This window comes from Ananas comosus, linkage group 9, assembly GCF_001540865.1.
Source record: "Ananas comosus cultivar F153 linkage group 9, ASM154086v1, whole genome shotgun sequence".
NCBI lineage: Eukaryota > Viridiplantae > Streptophyta > Magnoliopsida > Poales > Bromeliaceae > Ananas > Ananas comosus.
The window spans coordinates 9,944,124-9,960,479 of record NC_033629.1 but is presented as its reverse complement, the minus strand read 5'-3'; the positions used below and the strand labels follow the sequence as shown (position 1 = coordinate 9,960,479).

The following is a 16,356-nucleotide window of genomic DNA, read 5'->3' as shown; positions in this document are numbered from 1 at the left end:
ATATATCTCTGTAAAGTTCAATTTTCATAAGTTATCTCTACAAAAGTCCTGATATTTGATATTTTCAAATATATCCCTCTAGTTTGTTACCGTTAGAGAACCTTTAAAAAACTGTTTATATTTCCAATTTTGCCATCACAAATAAATCGCTCCAAAAATTATAATAATATAATATAAGAGTGATAAAAATGTCAAAAATTAACTAGGATAAAATATTTAATCTATGGTTAACTAAACTTTTCTAACAGATTCTAACTGCACGGACATATATGAAAATATTAAAACTTTTGCAGAAATATTTTATAAAATTTAAATTTTACAGAAATATATTTGTAATTTATCATATTTGTGGGGATCCGTATGCAATTAACCCAAAAAAAGGGAAAACTTCAAAAAAAAACCCCTGTGGTTTCGTAGTTTCTCACTTTGCCCCCCTGTGGTTTAAAGTGTATTAATTTACCCTCCTGTGGTTTCGTTTTTATCTTTTCGGTAGCTTTTTTGTTAATATTTCGTTAAATTATATACAAAAAACTTCAGATACCCATCTAGATTTATCAAATATTCATTTTAGTACCCTTTAATTTTAACTTTATTACTGATTTAAGGAAAAAAAAATAATGAAATTGATAAGAAAAAAAGAAAAATAAAACCACAGGGGCCAAATTGATACATTTTAAACCACAGGGGGGCAAAGTGAGAAACTACGAAACCACAGGGGGGTTTTTTGAAGTTTTCCCAAAAAAAAAAAAAAAAGAANTTTTCCCTCGCAAACATCTCTCTACCTCTCTCTCTCTCTCTCTCTCTCTCTGAGCTAGGGTTTTTGGGGGGAGGGGGTCTCGGCGATGCTGCGATCGGTTTTGCTACTAGTATGAGAAGATTAGGGTTAGGGCGAGATCGCGATGGGTTCGGGAGCGGGGAAGAAGCCGGATCTCCATAAGCCGAAGCAGCAGCGATCGGCTTCCTGCGGCTGCGCGCAGCGGAAGGGGCGCTCCGTGCTGTGCGGGTCGATGCTCTTCGCCCTCGGCCTCGTCTCCCTCCTCACCGGCCAGATCGCCGCCGACCTCGAGTGGTCCCGTTTCCGCGGCCTCTGGCGACCCAAGCGGGTATGATACGATTCTTTAAACGAAAGAAAAAAAAAAACAAATTTTGTCCTTTTTATGTTGAGTATACATGATTGAAACACCGTTTTCTACTAGTTTAATCTTGGGATGAATGCTAGTGTATCCCTTGTATGCTTTCAAATTCAAATTTTCAATTTCTTGCAAAAATACCTCTCCGTTAACGTATCGGCATCTATCAGTTAAAATTACGTTAATTATACTGACGCTACAACCTTTATTAAATGGTGTTGAGGGTTTACTGACCCGTTTTGGATTTTAGTAAATAAAAAAAAGAAGTGATAAGACGAAGGGATTGGATTGGGATTGATGTAGGATTACAGCCCAAAGTGGGTTGTAGATCTAGCAAACTCTTTTCCTTTATGGTGTGATCCTTCGCGATCGCGTAAAAGAAAATTTTAACGGATGAGTGATGGAAAGTTACGGAGGGGTATTTTTCGTAAGACATTACAGATTTGGAAGGATATATAGATTATTTTAAAATTTAAAGGGATATATCAATTATTTATATAAGCTTTCAAGGGATGCGGATGCATAGACACCTTATTCAATATGTCTTTTTGATTTGCTCAAGAAACATGTAGCCCTGTTTAGATGCATGAATACTGGGGATATCCTTTCGATTTACTTAAGAAGTATGTTATATTTGGAAGATGAGTGTGGCCAACTGTCTAGAGTGGCTACTGTGTCTAGCCTTCAAGTTGTTTTTTTTTTTTTTTGGAATAAGGTGAGAATAAGACAAATCAATATTGTAGATGAAATATGCTATCGTACTAAACCACAGGTACCAGAACATTTCAAGGAGAAAAAATTAGACTCCAAGCTTCCAATTTCACAAGAAAATCGTCATACCAGATAAGTTATCATTGGATATCTTATTATTACAGCATCCATACAGTATTTGGTAGATGAGAAGTTGATCAAATATCTAGAATGGATACCATATTTAGCCATCAAGTCATTTTCATAATAAGATAAATTACATCATAGGTGAAATATGCTATTCTATCAAGTTGCAGATGCTAAGACCTTTTGAAGAGCAAAATTCAAACTGTTAGTATTCATCAGCACGGGCCGTATCTATCGTACCGTATCGTGCCAACCAGATACCGGCACGGCACGATACAATTCCCGTGCCGATGACACAGCTCAAAACCCTCTTTGTTTTAAATTAGTAAGTAATTTTTTCAAAAAAGTTCAAAAGATTTGATAAAGATACATAACAAGCGATTAGAAAATTTTGTTGCTAAAGAAAATAAATATTTCATATCATTATGTGTCGGTATACATGCTTTTTTTTGTGATTGACATGCATCGACACGGCCCGGCACGCACCGTGTCGTATTATGCTGGCAAGTTTTCAACATGACCGAGTGTCACGATACTTAAATCCTTGCTCCTAGCATTTAATCATACAAGAAATTTCTTATGCTGAATAAGATATTCAATAATATCTTATTCCAATATGCAAAGATGGCCTTAAGGTGTTACCATCATTACATTGAAAATTTGATATTTAGTACCCAAACTTGTAAAATTTTGCAATTAACTATCTAAGTTGATATTCCATCAATTTAAAGTGACTAACATTAGCCAAATAGTCAAGAAACAGTAAAGGACCCACGCTTTATGTAGGAGGAGGGTTTTCTTGATTCCAAAATATAGTTTTGCAGTAAAATGAATTGATGTTTAGCAATTGTTTTACTGTACTTTTACTTTTATCCAGCTTTATGTTGAACTTTGGGTTTTACAAGAATCCTTACAGTCCACTAACAAATAGTAGTTTATATTAAGTAATATTAGCAGTAGTTTGAATTTCTGTCTATGTGATTTAGTAACCTTTATCTTAAACAACAAACATTGTCCATTTCCAGTTTGCTGCTAGGGTGGAGACATTTAGAAATCCTTAATTTATTGAGAGAAGTTCGCTATTTTGACCTCTCTGCAATCAATCTTAGGGCCGGTTTTGTATTGATGGCTGCCTAATGCTATTGGACCAAAAGGAGCTGGAGAGAAAGCATATAGAGATATGCTTCTCCGTTTCCAATGGGACTGCATAAATCATATCATAATTAATTCAGTGTAATCTATGCAATCTGCTATTCCTTATAGAAAAAAGAGAGAATGTTTTACTATCACACTTTCCTGCAGCATGTATCCTATACTCCCCGGAATACCGAAGCCTTAGTGGCAAGCCTCAAAGTCACGATAGGCTTGTTACTTATTGAAACTAGGTCTTTTTAAGTCCATAGAAGATTGGGGAACGTGTAAGTAACGAAGGTGCTTGGTTCTGTTGAAATGGAGAGTTTGAAAACAAAAAAGAAGCATAATGTACAAAATGGAAACACCTCTAAATTCATTATAGTATTGTGTTTTGAAGCCATAATTTTTCAATCTTCTTTAATTCACTGTCAATGTATTGAGTATTATCATTTCTACCAATGAACACTTTTCACAAGGATATATATAGATGTATAAGGGCTAGCATTTAACTGTCAAGCAAAGATGAGCTTTTTAGTTCCTCAAAAATGCTACAAGTTTTTCTGCGTCCTCTTTGTCTATCTCCTTGATGCAATATGATTGGTTGCATTTTGTTTGTCTGGCTCATATAGATCACTGATCTATTGTTGATTGTTTTTAGTATATTATGGGCTTCACGAGTTTTAACTGCATTAAACAAGTTCATACTAATGTTTGTTGATCATCTTGAATTAATGTGCCTAATTATTATTTTTCCTCTAGTGAGGAATAAATATATGAGACAACATAATAGCTAGGTTAGAGATGTTTACTCAAGGATTTAAGTGCTATGGCACAAAGTTGTGCTAAGCACTTTCCAGCGCACTACGACATGGTGCTTGCCGTGTTACGCCGATGTGTATCGTTCACAAAAAGACTTGTGTTCTAATATATTATGATCTGAAATATTTATTTTCTTTGGCACCAACATATTCTATTTGGTTATTATACATATATATACTATTTGTCTATACTATATTTATTTATTTCCAACATTGTCATTCATCTTCTTAGATAATACCCTTCAGCCCAATCATTTTTGACCATCAGATTTTATGATGACCACCTGATTAAACTGATTAATAGAACGAGTTTTTATTATTTGCCATCGGATTTCATCCAACGACTAAGAATAAAAGTAATTGTCACTTTTTATGACAATTGTTTATTTTCCACCATATTCCGTCTGTTCCTCTCCCTTCACATGTGAACATGTCATGAATCTCTCTCCTCTCTCTCTCACGTCCGCACAAAATGGGGAATTATTTTGGTCATACATGCTCCCGGTGCACTGTGCACCAAAGCATGTGATTGGAAGGTCTCCTCTCTCTCACTCTCTCTCACACGTCCCCTCTGATTTATTTTATTTTTTAAACTGAGAATTAAATACCTCTAGCGACTTTTTGGGAGAGATGGAAATCTTCTCTCTCTTTATTGGAAACCTTCATATATTATATTTTTAAATCATCTTTTGGAAAAGATGAAAATCTTCTCTCTTTTTTTTGGAAACCTCGATATATTATGTTTCTAAAAATAAAACAGAATAAACTTCTTGCAATTTTTGGAAAATAAATAAATATCCTCCTAATCAATCAAGCATCTCTCTCTAGAAATTATAGTCATGGCCATAATCTGCAAACTCGGTCTCTAAGGCTCAAACCTAAAGATCTAAAAATTTAATTTATGAAACAACAAATATTTTAACAGTATTGCTGTTTTTCGACTATTTTATGCAGATATAATAAGGTTTTATGCAAATAAGGTTTTAACAACATTATTTAAATACTCCTAGTATGAATAGTCAAATTGTTGATTATATATTCATGCTATAAAATTTTCTACCAGCATGAGGGATTATACCTCTCAAAATGTGATGTACAATATATTGATTTTGATTGTGTCCATTTATTAATGTGTGTGCATTATGTCCTTTTTCTTTTTAAATATGACATGTATTGCACGTGTACTTTGCTAGTTTATCAAATGTTTTGCACTTTATTGATGTAACTACTTGCTAATTTCAAAGAAAAGAGGGTTTTAAGCCCTGCCATTGTCAGGGGAGTTGTATTGTGCTAGTATCTTGTTGGCGTGATACGGCACGATGGGCACGGCTCGTGCCGATGAGCATTTAAATCCTTGTTTACCTTTTCCTTTTTTCCTTCACAACTATCCGCCCAGTATCGCTTAATCCTCAATTTCTTGACATGAAAGCTTTGGGACTTTTGACTTTTGAACTCAATGATATATTTATCTACCCATATTAATAAAATATGCACCCCAATTTTGTTTGTCAATTAGGGTTGACTCTAGTTTTTTTTTTTTTTTTTTTTTTTTTTGTTTTTTTTTTTTTGGTTCATTACTCTTTTATTCTAGGTAGTCTTAGCTTTCTAACAAAGATTAGCAGCTTTATCTAAAGCACAAGAAAATAATCAGATCTTTACCTAAGTTGTTTGGTTCTGGCCAAGATTTAATGAAACTCTTCTGATCTGGAACAGCCATATTTAATTTTAGGCAGTAGAGAGTTAATTACTTGGCATCTCATTTTCACCCTCTCTCTCTCTTTCTAGTTCATTTTCTAGCCGTAGTTGCCAATTTAATATATACCTGCACATAGTTGATTTCATACTATATATAAGTTCCTTATGTAGTGCTCTATATAGTACTAAATTCAGCCTGAACCTAAGCTGACCACACAAATTAATCTGAACATATTCAGCACCCAAATTTGAGGTACTTCTTGGTCCATGGTTTTGGCCAACTGATGACTCGATGGAAAATACTGATACTAGAAGGGTGACATTTTTGGAATTGTTTGCTAAGAATCTTGCAGTTTGTAAATTTTAAGTTACCTACTTTAGCCTGATTTTGTTTGGAAAGAGTAGTTTGATTGATTCCCTGTGGACATATGGTTGGACTTTTACAAATTTAGTTCTTGATAAGAGCTTGTGTGTTGGTAGTTTATTTAACAATCTCTGTAGTGTCTGTGGTCTAAAATAAATCTTATTAATTATGTTTTTCCTCTTCTAGATTAATATGTCTGCTTTCCATTGTCATCACTGATTATGAGTGATTTGAATACACTTGCAGATTAGTCATTATGAACCGATTGATATATGGAAGTCAAAATACTCAAATTTCTACTATGGTTGCAGCGACAGAGGCCCTAATTTTAGTTGTAAGTTTCTTACCAGAAAATGTGCAATATCTCCCGTCATACATTTCTTCTTTGAAACTCAAATTTTCTCTTGAAGGATACGCTGCATGCATAAGTGCCTCTTTTTTCTCTTTTTTGGAGCAACTACTCTGTTCTTGAAAGCAGAAGCTTTGAGAAGTTAGGCATTTGGTAAACGCATTGTCAAAAGCATTTTCTGTGTCACGAAGTAAGTTGGATTTGGGCCCCCAAAACAAAAGCTCCAATTTGAAGCTTTTGCTTTCACTAAGTTAGGAAACACACCCTATGTTTCTGCTCCAACAGTACATTTTGCAAAAGCTCCATCTCTGCCAAACAGGCTCTAAGTTAGTTACCTTTGTACACTCTTGATACATTTGTCATATTCATGTTCTTCAGCTGCGGTGCATGAAAACAGATCTAATGGCTATTTACTCATTGCAACTAGTGGAGGGTTAAACCAACAAAGGACAGGGGTAAGTTTTCATTCCTAGTTTGTATTTCATATTCTTCCTGGGGTAGCATCACTTAGTAGCAGATTTTGTATAATGGCTTTTAGAAGCATATGATAATAGTAGCGATAGTGTGTTTAATTGGGCTAATTTGTAGTGTGTTTAATTGGGCTAATTTGTTTTAGGTCAACATAGTCTAAGTTTTGTGCTCCCTTTTGTCATGTTATTTTCCCCCTATAAAACCCTATGAACGCAGCTTATTGTACATTCTTGTTTTAAAAAGTTATTAGATGCTTGCTTAGTTACATGGTGTTCTTTCATTCTCTCTTTTCTCTTCACTTCTGCTAGGTCTTCTTTTGTGTTTTGCGTGTAACTCCATTCAATTTGTCTAGTAAATTCAACTTGTTACACACTGTGCTAACCAATTTAAATTGTCATTGAAAAAGAGTGCAGTAACTGCTTGTATTCTCTATCATTCTCTCTCCTTTCTTCACTTTTGTTGGGTTCCCTTTGTTGTTATGTTGGCTTTTAATATGACTACATTTCAATTTGTCTTGTAAATTCAGCTTAGTACATACTGAGCCAATTTGATATAATTTTACAGAATTAATATTAGAATCTACTTTGGTACACCATTCTTTCATTACTCGATTATTCATTACTTTATGCAGTTTCATTGAGCCCAGGGATTGCCTGTGCTGTGCTGCTTTATGCCGCCTGTGCCAAGGCCATGCTGGCATGTGGCACACGGTCGTGTTGATACTGTATCAATAAAGTAGTTTCTTTTGGTATTTTTTGAAACCTTTTTGAGTTTTTTTGAGATAAAAGGTTTTATAGAAGTTTTTTTGATACTTAAAATATGTAGATCCTGTAAATCTACTTACATTCGGAGCAATTAGCACGCTCTATTGCATAATAAGACCAATGTTAAGTAAAAAAAAAAAAGGAATACAAATAGGAAGACTTCCTCCAACTTCTTTCATCATTATGGATTGAGTGAATTTACCCATGGTAATGTTTTCCTACAATTTTTTTATCCAATTATTATTTTGCTTTTGGTTTCTTGCATATACTTTATGATATATATAAAATGGTTATTTACTTATTATGATGTTTATGTCTCCATTCCTGCTAAATAGTATGAGAAAAAAATATATAAACTAATTTTATATTAGAGATATTGAAACACTCTAAAAAACTAATTTTTCATTATAATTTAATAAAAAAATCCTTGCCAATGCGTGCCAATGTGCCAGTGGGGTGCAGGGACAGAATTGTCTATTAAGGGGGGCCGAGAAAATAGTAAATAACTATGTGGCATCTAATATCACATAAAAAAAAAAACTGAAACTCATACTCTTGAATGATTTTGTAGCTGACAATTATTTCTGCATTATATGCAACTAAATATTTTATTTGACAACAAAAATGAAACCTAAGTAGAAACTTTATGTTTGCTTCTCTATTTTATTTAAATGATGTTTCACATTTGATCAGAGTACACCACAATATAATGAATTACTATATGAAGGTGAAAATTTGTCCACTAGAATATTCAATAATATAAAATTTTATTTACAAAATAAAAGTTCAAATTGGAACCAAACAAAGTCAGTAGGCCAACCACAAAATTTGAATTTTACTTTAGATAGACTAACTTTATTAAAATGGTGCAAAGTTATAATATAATAAAAAGGAAAAAATTGTATGGAGACCCCTAATTATAGGCATTATAAAATAGCCACTTGGTTTATAATTTTCTTTATTGAGATTGTTTGTTTTAATTGAGTTATTTTAGCTAGATAAATTAGATATTTTTCCAAATTGATTGATAATTTTATTAAATTCATAATTTAAACTATTTTGTAACGAATTAAACTAAATTAGTTAACTGCTAATAACTAACTGAGCCTAAAATTTAACAAAAACTTTTAATTTAATTAAACATAAAAAATCAAATAAAAAAGGCTAGAAGTTTTAAAAAAAGAGTAAAATCTATTTCAGAATGACCTGTAGTTGAGGGGGTATCTTACATTTTTACCTTATACAAATCATCACGTTTCAAGAGGAAGAAAGGATGGTTACAGAGCCTTCCAAAACATAAACAATTTTAGTATAGGAAAAGAATGTGTTTTTGCTCAATCCCTATATAATTGGCTTTCTTAAAAAGCCTCAGAGTACTTTTTTGTAAGTTTCCAAAAACCAAGGAGGGCCCTGGCCTATGTTGGTCCCTCAATGGCTCCAACCCTGGTGGCGTGCCATTGGCATACGGGAGCATGCCAACATTGTCACATCCAGTGCCGCTGTGCTGTGCCACGAGCGGCATGGCAATCCTTGATTGATGCAACCCTTGTTACAAACTTATGGATTTTAAATATTGATAGAATGAGATCTGCTTAGACCTGGACTAAATCCTGCATATATTTCTCCACTTTGAATGTTACTATGAGTGACAAAACATTTGGGATTCAAGTAGTTATCTACTTGGTTTATTTGTAGGCAACTATCTTTTATGATGATATCCTAGTAATTACATTTCAGATTTTATCACTTTTCCTTTCTCCAATATTATTTTTCTTTTGCAATGAATTTATTTGTGATGTGATGGTAACATTTATTTCTCTGCAATTTTATATTATTACACATGTAGCCATCAAAATCTGAATGGTCAGATGCAGCATCTTGTATGTATATGTAGTTACAGAAATGTCACTCTGTAGAAAAATTTTCCTAACACAAAAGAAACTTTTCCCTCATATTTTAGTTGATTCCCAACATAATATAAGGTTGTTTTGCAAGAAATTGCACCCTTTGATTATATATGTGGAAAGATGATTTGTAGGGATATATTTATTAATATATACCCCTTTTTTTGGGATCTTATTAATCCTGCCAACACTCAGATAACAGATGCCGTTGTTGTCGCCCGGATTTTGAATGCAGTGTTGGTCGTTCCTGAGCTGGATCATCATTCATTTTGGAAAGATGATAGGTAAAATTGAGATCAATGGACATTGTGTTAAAATCAATATATCTAGTTATACATTTGCATTTTATGGCAGTATAAATGTCTTTTTTTCTTCTTTTTTTTTGCAGTGACTTTGCCGACATTTTTGATGTTGACTGGTTCATTTCCTCCCTCTCGAAAGATGTTACTATTCTTAAAAGGATTCCGGATAAAGTAATGCGGTCGATGGAGAAACCACCATATACTATGCGGCCTCCGAGGAAATCCATGCCTGATTATTATATCGACCAAGTGCTGCCGATACTCCTTCGAAGACGTGTAAGTAGGCCAAATTGCTAGAAGTATGTTGTGAATGAAGCTCTATCGATATATTAATGTCTGTGTTTAAATATTTTAAGTTCATCGCCTTTCAAATATAGGGTAAAATATATGGCAGGAGGCCAAATTGCTAAAATATGTGGTGAATAAAGCTTTATTAAGATGCTATTATCTGTGTTTAAATATTTTAAGTGCATTTCCTTTCTGATATAGGGTAAAATATGTGGCCTGTGGTATGTGGATGTTGCTGTTTAGTCATGAGCTTTTGACTTAAACATCTGATGTGTTGATATTCCTGTTCTGGCCGCTAAATGAATCCCACCTTTTCCTGTAACTGACCTTTTTAATCCTATATCCTGATAAGCTGAAAATAATGTAAGGTACAAGACAAAACTTACATTGTTATTTACAGAATTACTGTTTGGTATGAAATTGTAATGTATTCCTGTCCAGGCTGCTAATTTATTCCCATGTTTTCCTGTAAATGACCTTTTTAACCTTATCCTAATATGCTGAAAAAGGGAAGATCCTAGATAAAACATACCTTTTTCATTGCAGTTGGCATGACAAAACATACCTTTTTCTTTTCTTGAGTGGTTAACTGAAAACTTCAGAACTAATTTGCAACATCAGGATAGCACAGGGATTATCTAGACAGTTTTTTCCTTGAATTTATCGATCTCTGTAGATGAACTCAACTGCACACCAACTGTAAACAGGAGTAAAGGAACAATATTAAAATATCTATTTACCTTGTTGGAACAATGCTTACTAAGTTGATTTGATCCTCTCTCCTCTTTTTTCCCCCTTCTTTTTCTCGAATGGAATGTGTTGATGCCAGCATGCTTTTTCAACACTGACATGGTAATGGTGCTAGTTATTTGTTAAAAATGTGCACGCATCACACCTTTCCTGAATTATAGAACATTTTGAAATAGGCACTTTCAACCTGAGAAATTTTGATTTTTCTTCCTAACTTTACAATATTTTCAATTAAGCACCTCCTTAGAACTCGTACTTTTAAGCTTTTTGATAGAACAATTTTTAATGTTACTGAATATTATGTTACTTGAAGGAACATGCTTTTAGCTTGTTTAAAGAATTCTCTTCCTAAAAGAATTTGACGAAATCTTTTGTGAATAAACATATTGTATTGTTAGGTAGTATAGTCAGTGTTACAAAAGTTCTGCTACCAATTCCAAAATGTGCTGTAGCTGAGGTCAGGTTGTGTGTATCTTTTTTGTTTTTGAGATGCAGTGTCTGTACAACTTATGATTGTAAGCTTATGCATGTTTTAAGGGTTTCGTTATTGCAGGCAGTGCAGTTGACGAAGTTTGATTACAGGCTTGCAAACAGACTTGATGATGATCTGCAAAAGCTACGGTGCCATGTGAATTTTCATGCTCTGAGGTTTACGAATTCAATACAAAGTTTAGGTCAAAAATTGGTCCAGGCAATGAGAAAAATGAGTTCAAGGTACATCGCGATTCATTTGAGGTATGTTTTAAGCTGCTATGGGCTTGTAGCCTTGTACTTGAATAATTAGATGTTATTGCCCATTACGTTGTAATGGACAACTTCCACAGATGTTTTGGATGCATTAGACGCCACATGCTCTTTAACTGCTATTAGGCTTAGGGCCGGTTTGGCCTAGCTAGAGCATATGAAGGGTTGATGTTTGAGTAAAGTTGTTTGAATCAGCACTAATAATTATTTCATGAAATCTCCTAAATTGCACCTTGCTCTAAACATTTTGTTTGCTAAAACACCTAGTTTCCATAAGTTCTGCTTTCTAAAGTTGAGAAGCTGATTGACAAGCCAGGCTGAATAGGCATCAAGTCTCAATCATAGTTAGTTAATTCGGATTCGGCAAAAATTCGGTACGGATATAATACGCATAAAATTCGTTTTCTAATTTTTAAATTCGTTGAAAAAATCGGCTTAAAAAACGGTATAAAATATAAAATATAAGATATAAAATATAAGATAATTTATATTTAAAAATAAAAATTATAAGTTTTTTATTCATATTTTCAATAATTCGGGAATAATTCGCGAATTATTTGCGAATAATTTGCGAATTATTCGGCTGGCCCAAAAATTCGCGAATAATTATCTTTCTTTGGGAAAAATTCGTAAACGGAGGACCGTTTAATTCGGATTTTCAATAATTCGCGAATTAACTAACTAGGGTCTCAATTGCTTAGCATGGGCTACATGTATGTTTGTTACTTTGTTAAGTAGCTATTAAGATCTTTCCACTTGGTTTTGTGTTCAGGGTTAAACAGAAAGAAATAAGTTTAAAGTTTCACCGTTTCAGTTTCTTAATTAGTTTCTCAGTTAACATTCAAAGTTGTAACCAAATGAATTAAAAAAAAACCCTATTAAAAAGGGACAAATTAAGAAGCACGTGTTTTCATTGTTATGGCACCAGAACATATTTATTCGTTATGCAACATACTTTTCAGTGGCTTTGACCTTCATGAGAAGTTGCAGAACGGATGATCCGTAGTTCTTTTTTGGGGGAAAATATCGTTCAGGGATTTGAATTCTGTGACTTCATCAGTCAACCAATTATAAATTTCATTACTCTTGCTGATTTTGGACATTTTTATTTGTTCCTTGGTAGTTGGCTTTATTTGAACTGAGATTTCAATTCTTTGCAGGTTCGAACCAGACATGCTTGCATTTTCTGGTTGTTACTATGGTGGAGGTGAAAAAGAGCGCACTGAACTGGGTGAAATTAGGAAGCGTTGGGCAACACTACCTGTAAGTTATTCTTCTTTTATTTTGAGATTTTTTAGTCCTTCTTTAGTGGAATAATCTTCTGCTTTATTTATGGTCTGCACCAGCCCTTTTTCCATTGTTTATCAACTTTGCTATTGAGCTTCTTACTTTTATTTTATGTCATTTATATTTGTGTTTTTAAATATTTTACTACTCGAGGAACTACATATTCAAAAATCTCAATACCACACCCATCATCGAACACCTCCTACCTGGTCGACTGTGCGCACTCACAAACACAGACATGCACGCACGCACATAAATCATAAATGCTTGCTATAGCTTTACTACTTTTTGTTAGCTTCTCAGTCATCAATTCAAGCCACCATTTTATATAAAATGCCAATGTATTATCTAAAATGATTCAGAGGAAGCAATTATTAAGAGTTGATAGAGTGTTGGAATGTACAAATGTATACATCATATAGATTTATATTATATGTATACAATATGCATCTTGAACAAAAACGGAATCCTGGTTAGCTTCTTACTTTAGAGCACTACCTTTTGCAAGACTTTTATCAAATTATTTATTTGTTTAAACCTTTTAGATCAAGTTACCTTCTATATTCATTAATACCTCCGTTTATCGGGATTCACAAAATTTATTACTACATTTCTTCTAATGTGGCCCTGACCTGAGGAGCATTCCTGAAATTCAAATTGTTTTCAGAAATCTAAAATTACTCCTAGAGTAATTAGTTGCAAAATTACTTAATGTTCCATCTCATTAGAGATGTCCGTGGACCAGGTTGGGTTTGGGTAGTTAATATTACTCTACCGATACCATAAGAAGAAATGGGTAGGAAAAGAAAAACATAACCTACCCATTTAACTTCGGGGTGGGTCCGGGTCTGAATACTTAAGTTGAATACTTAAGTTACTAATATATCCATCGGGTCCATTTGAGCAGATTTGGATAGTAACAATCCGTATACTACCCGCTTAAAATCGCTTATGGATCAGGAACGGGTTGGGTTTAGATCGGGTACGGAGGCTTGTATGTATATCTGTAACATAAAACATAAACATTTATTATATGATAAGTTCAAAATAAAAATACAAAATTTGCAGTAGTTACACATGTATTGATTATTCTAAAATATATACAACCACCATTCTAAACGCATACAACAACACCACATGAATCATAATTAGATATTGGCAGGATTTGAGGTCCGAGGATGAACGAAGTCGAGGAAAATGTCCATTAACTCCGCACGAAGTTGGTTTAATGCTAAGGGCTCTAGGCTTTGCAAATGATACATATGTCTATGTTGCATCTGGAGAAATATATGGTGGAGAGAAGTCTCTCCAACCCCTTAGGGACCTGTTTCCAAATTTTTATACGAAGGAGGTGCTCGCTGGAAATGATCTAGAGCCGTTTCTTCCTTTCTCTTCTCGTCTTGCTGCCATTGACTACATTGTTTGTGATGAGAGTGATGTCTTCGTTGCGAATAATAATGGAAACATGGCCAAGATTCTAGCTGGTCGCAGGTACATTTTTGCGCTTCTTACTTCTTTGGTTTAAGTTACAAATTTGAAAACAAAACTCACTATCTGATAATGTTAGTAAATTTAATTCGATGCAAAAGAAAGATTCGGCAGACACAATTATATTAGGCATAAGCAAGTGGTTGTGGGTCCGCATTTTCTTTTGAGACAACTAATCCCTTCTTCCACTGAAAAATCTTCAGGAGGTACATGGGGCACAAAAGAACAATTCGGCCAAATGCAAAGAAGCTCAGCTCGATATTTAAAGCGCGGAATTCGATGGACTGGGAAACGTTCTCGAGAAGGGTGAAGGCGGCAGAGAGGGGCTTTATGGGGGAGCCATACGAGATGAGACCAGGCCGAGGTGACTTGCATGAGTACCCCTCTCCTTGCATTTGCCAAAGACCGGCTCCGTAATAAAGAGCATGAATCGGGGTGAGAGAATTGGAAAAGGCAAAAGCGCAGGAATGTAATTTTCACCGCTGAGAGTCCTCAACTACTAGAGAACGCGGGCAGCGGAAGTCGAGGAGGTAGTCAGAATGGCTTATTGCACAAGCTGAAGATATTTCAAGAGAAACAAGGAAAAATTTGTGGCTTGGTGAAGTGACAGATGAAGGACAAAATGGCATGGATGGATCAATATTTAATTTATCTGTGAAGATTGAAGTGTGTGATTGCTAGAGTACTTGCTGCTCACAGCCATTGTAAGCCAAATTTGGTTAAAAAGCTTTTTTTTTTGTGTAGGTTGTAATTTTTGGATCTAATCGTAGCTCAGGTTGAGTGCATGCTGATGTAGAACTAGAGAAATTTTGAGATGTGCAGAAGAAAAAGCTGGATGGTGAATTTATTTTGTAGCCTCTTTTGACAATGATTTACTAACATAACAGAAGCTTATTTGTTAATCAAATTGAATTAGAATCAAAGATTTGAGAGGTTTCTCTTGTTATATATTTAGAGGTCGTTTGAGCTGGTGTAGTTATAAATGTGGTATAATTAGAGATACATGTGTCTAGAGAGATGAAGTAATTACATTTTTTTTCAAACCGGTTTGGTGTTATGTAGTTGAGAGCAGAGTAACTATACTCCTTTTCTTCTTCTTTTTTTTTTCGCGAGAACAATGTGCAGGTCCCCCAAGGTTTCTCTTTTATAAACAGATTTCTAAATTTTTAATTGTAGCATTTAGGCCCTCTAAATTTTATCAAATAGTTCACATTTTGTTTGTATATCATGCACATAATCTTATAAAAATTAAAAAATGTAAAGGGACTTCTTTCTTTTATCCACCCTTAAGCAAAGAGACTCCACCACATAGGTTTGGGATTTTTAACTTTTCAGATTAAACATTCTAATATAATTACCTACCTGTATTAATCAAAGGTGCGAAGGTGAACCCCAAATTTGACTTTGTCTAGATCAGAGCCTAGTGGTCACTGGTACGGCAGAGAGATAGGTTGGATTCTTTATGATGCTTTAAAAAAAATCTAACTGATATGATAACAAAAGCGCACAAGCTACATAACATAATAAAGTAAACATCAAATAACCATACTGTAATTTAACACATTTGCACTTTGTTACCCTCTTATTTTATTCGTCGCAACAAACTATCGTGTAATCATTGTTTCTGTATAGTTTCAGATTAGTTGTAAGTTGTACACAAAATATAATTCAACAAACCAGCTAAAAATACGTATAGACACAAAACAGAGCCATGACCATTTCTAACCTACGGTTAACAAAAGGTCACTAAGGGTTAACGGAATAGTAATCACACAATAGTTGAGTGTAACAAATAAAATCACAGGACAACAAAATGCAGATGCGCTAATCCGCAGAGATCATTTGAATTTTTTCTTGGATAGTGTAGGTACAAATCATGCCCTTTAGCTCAAGAATTTAAGTGCCGTGGCACTGGGTCGTGCCGGAAACTTGCCGGCACGATACGGCACGGTGCGTGTCAAGCCGTGCCGAGCCGTGCCGATGCGTGCCGGTCAAAAAAATTCTTGTGTGCCCACACATAATAGCATGAAA

At 34.3% G+C, this 16,356-nt stretch overlaps 1 protein-coding gene across 1 annotated transcript; it reads left to right on the top strand.

Annotated features, from left to right (window-relative positions):
- On the top strand, positions 786-15,232 carry LOC109715273 (uncharacterized protein At1g04910). The gene is made up of 9 exons (XM_020240206.1): positions 786-1,103; positions 6,225-6,312; positions 6,706-6,782; positions 9,662-9,750; positions 9,855-10,044; positions 11,360-11,541; positions 12,711-12,813; positions 14,000-14,328; positions 14,529-15,232. The coding sequence occupies exons 1-9, from the start codon at positions 900-902 to the stop codon at positions 14,740-14,742; spliced, it is 1,476 nt and encodes a 491-aa protein (XP_020095795.1). The 5' UTR covers positions 786-899; the 3' UTR covers positions 14,743-15,232.

What these genes read in the sequence shown, in the direction of transcription:
- LOC109715273 (XM_020240206.1), top strand. Translation starts at nt 900, where the DNA reads ATGGGTTCGGGAGCGGGGAAGAAGCCGGATCTCCATAAGCCGAAGCAG. An exon ending in CAGAGGCCCTAATTTTAGTT is followed by an intron (nt 6,313 to 6,705) that starts GTAAGTTTCTTA and finishes CATGTTCTTCAG; the next exon opens with CTGCGGTGCATGAAAACAGA. An exon ending in TCATTTTGGAAAGATGATAG is followed by an intron (nt 9,751 to 9,854) that starts GTAAAATTGAGA and finishes TTTTTTTTGCAG; the next exon opens with TGACTTTGCCGACATTTTTG.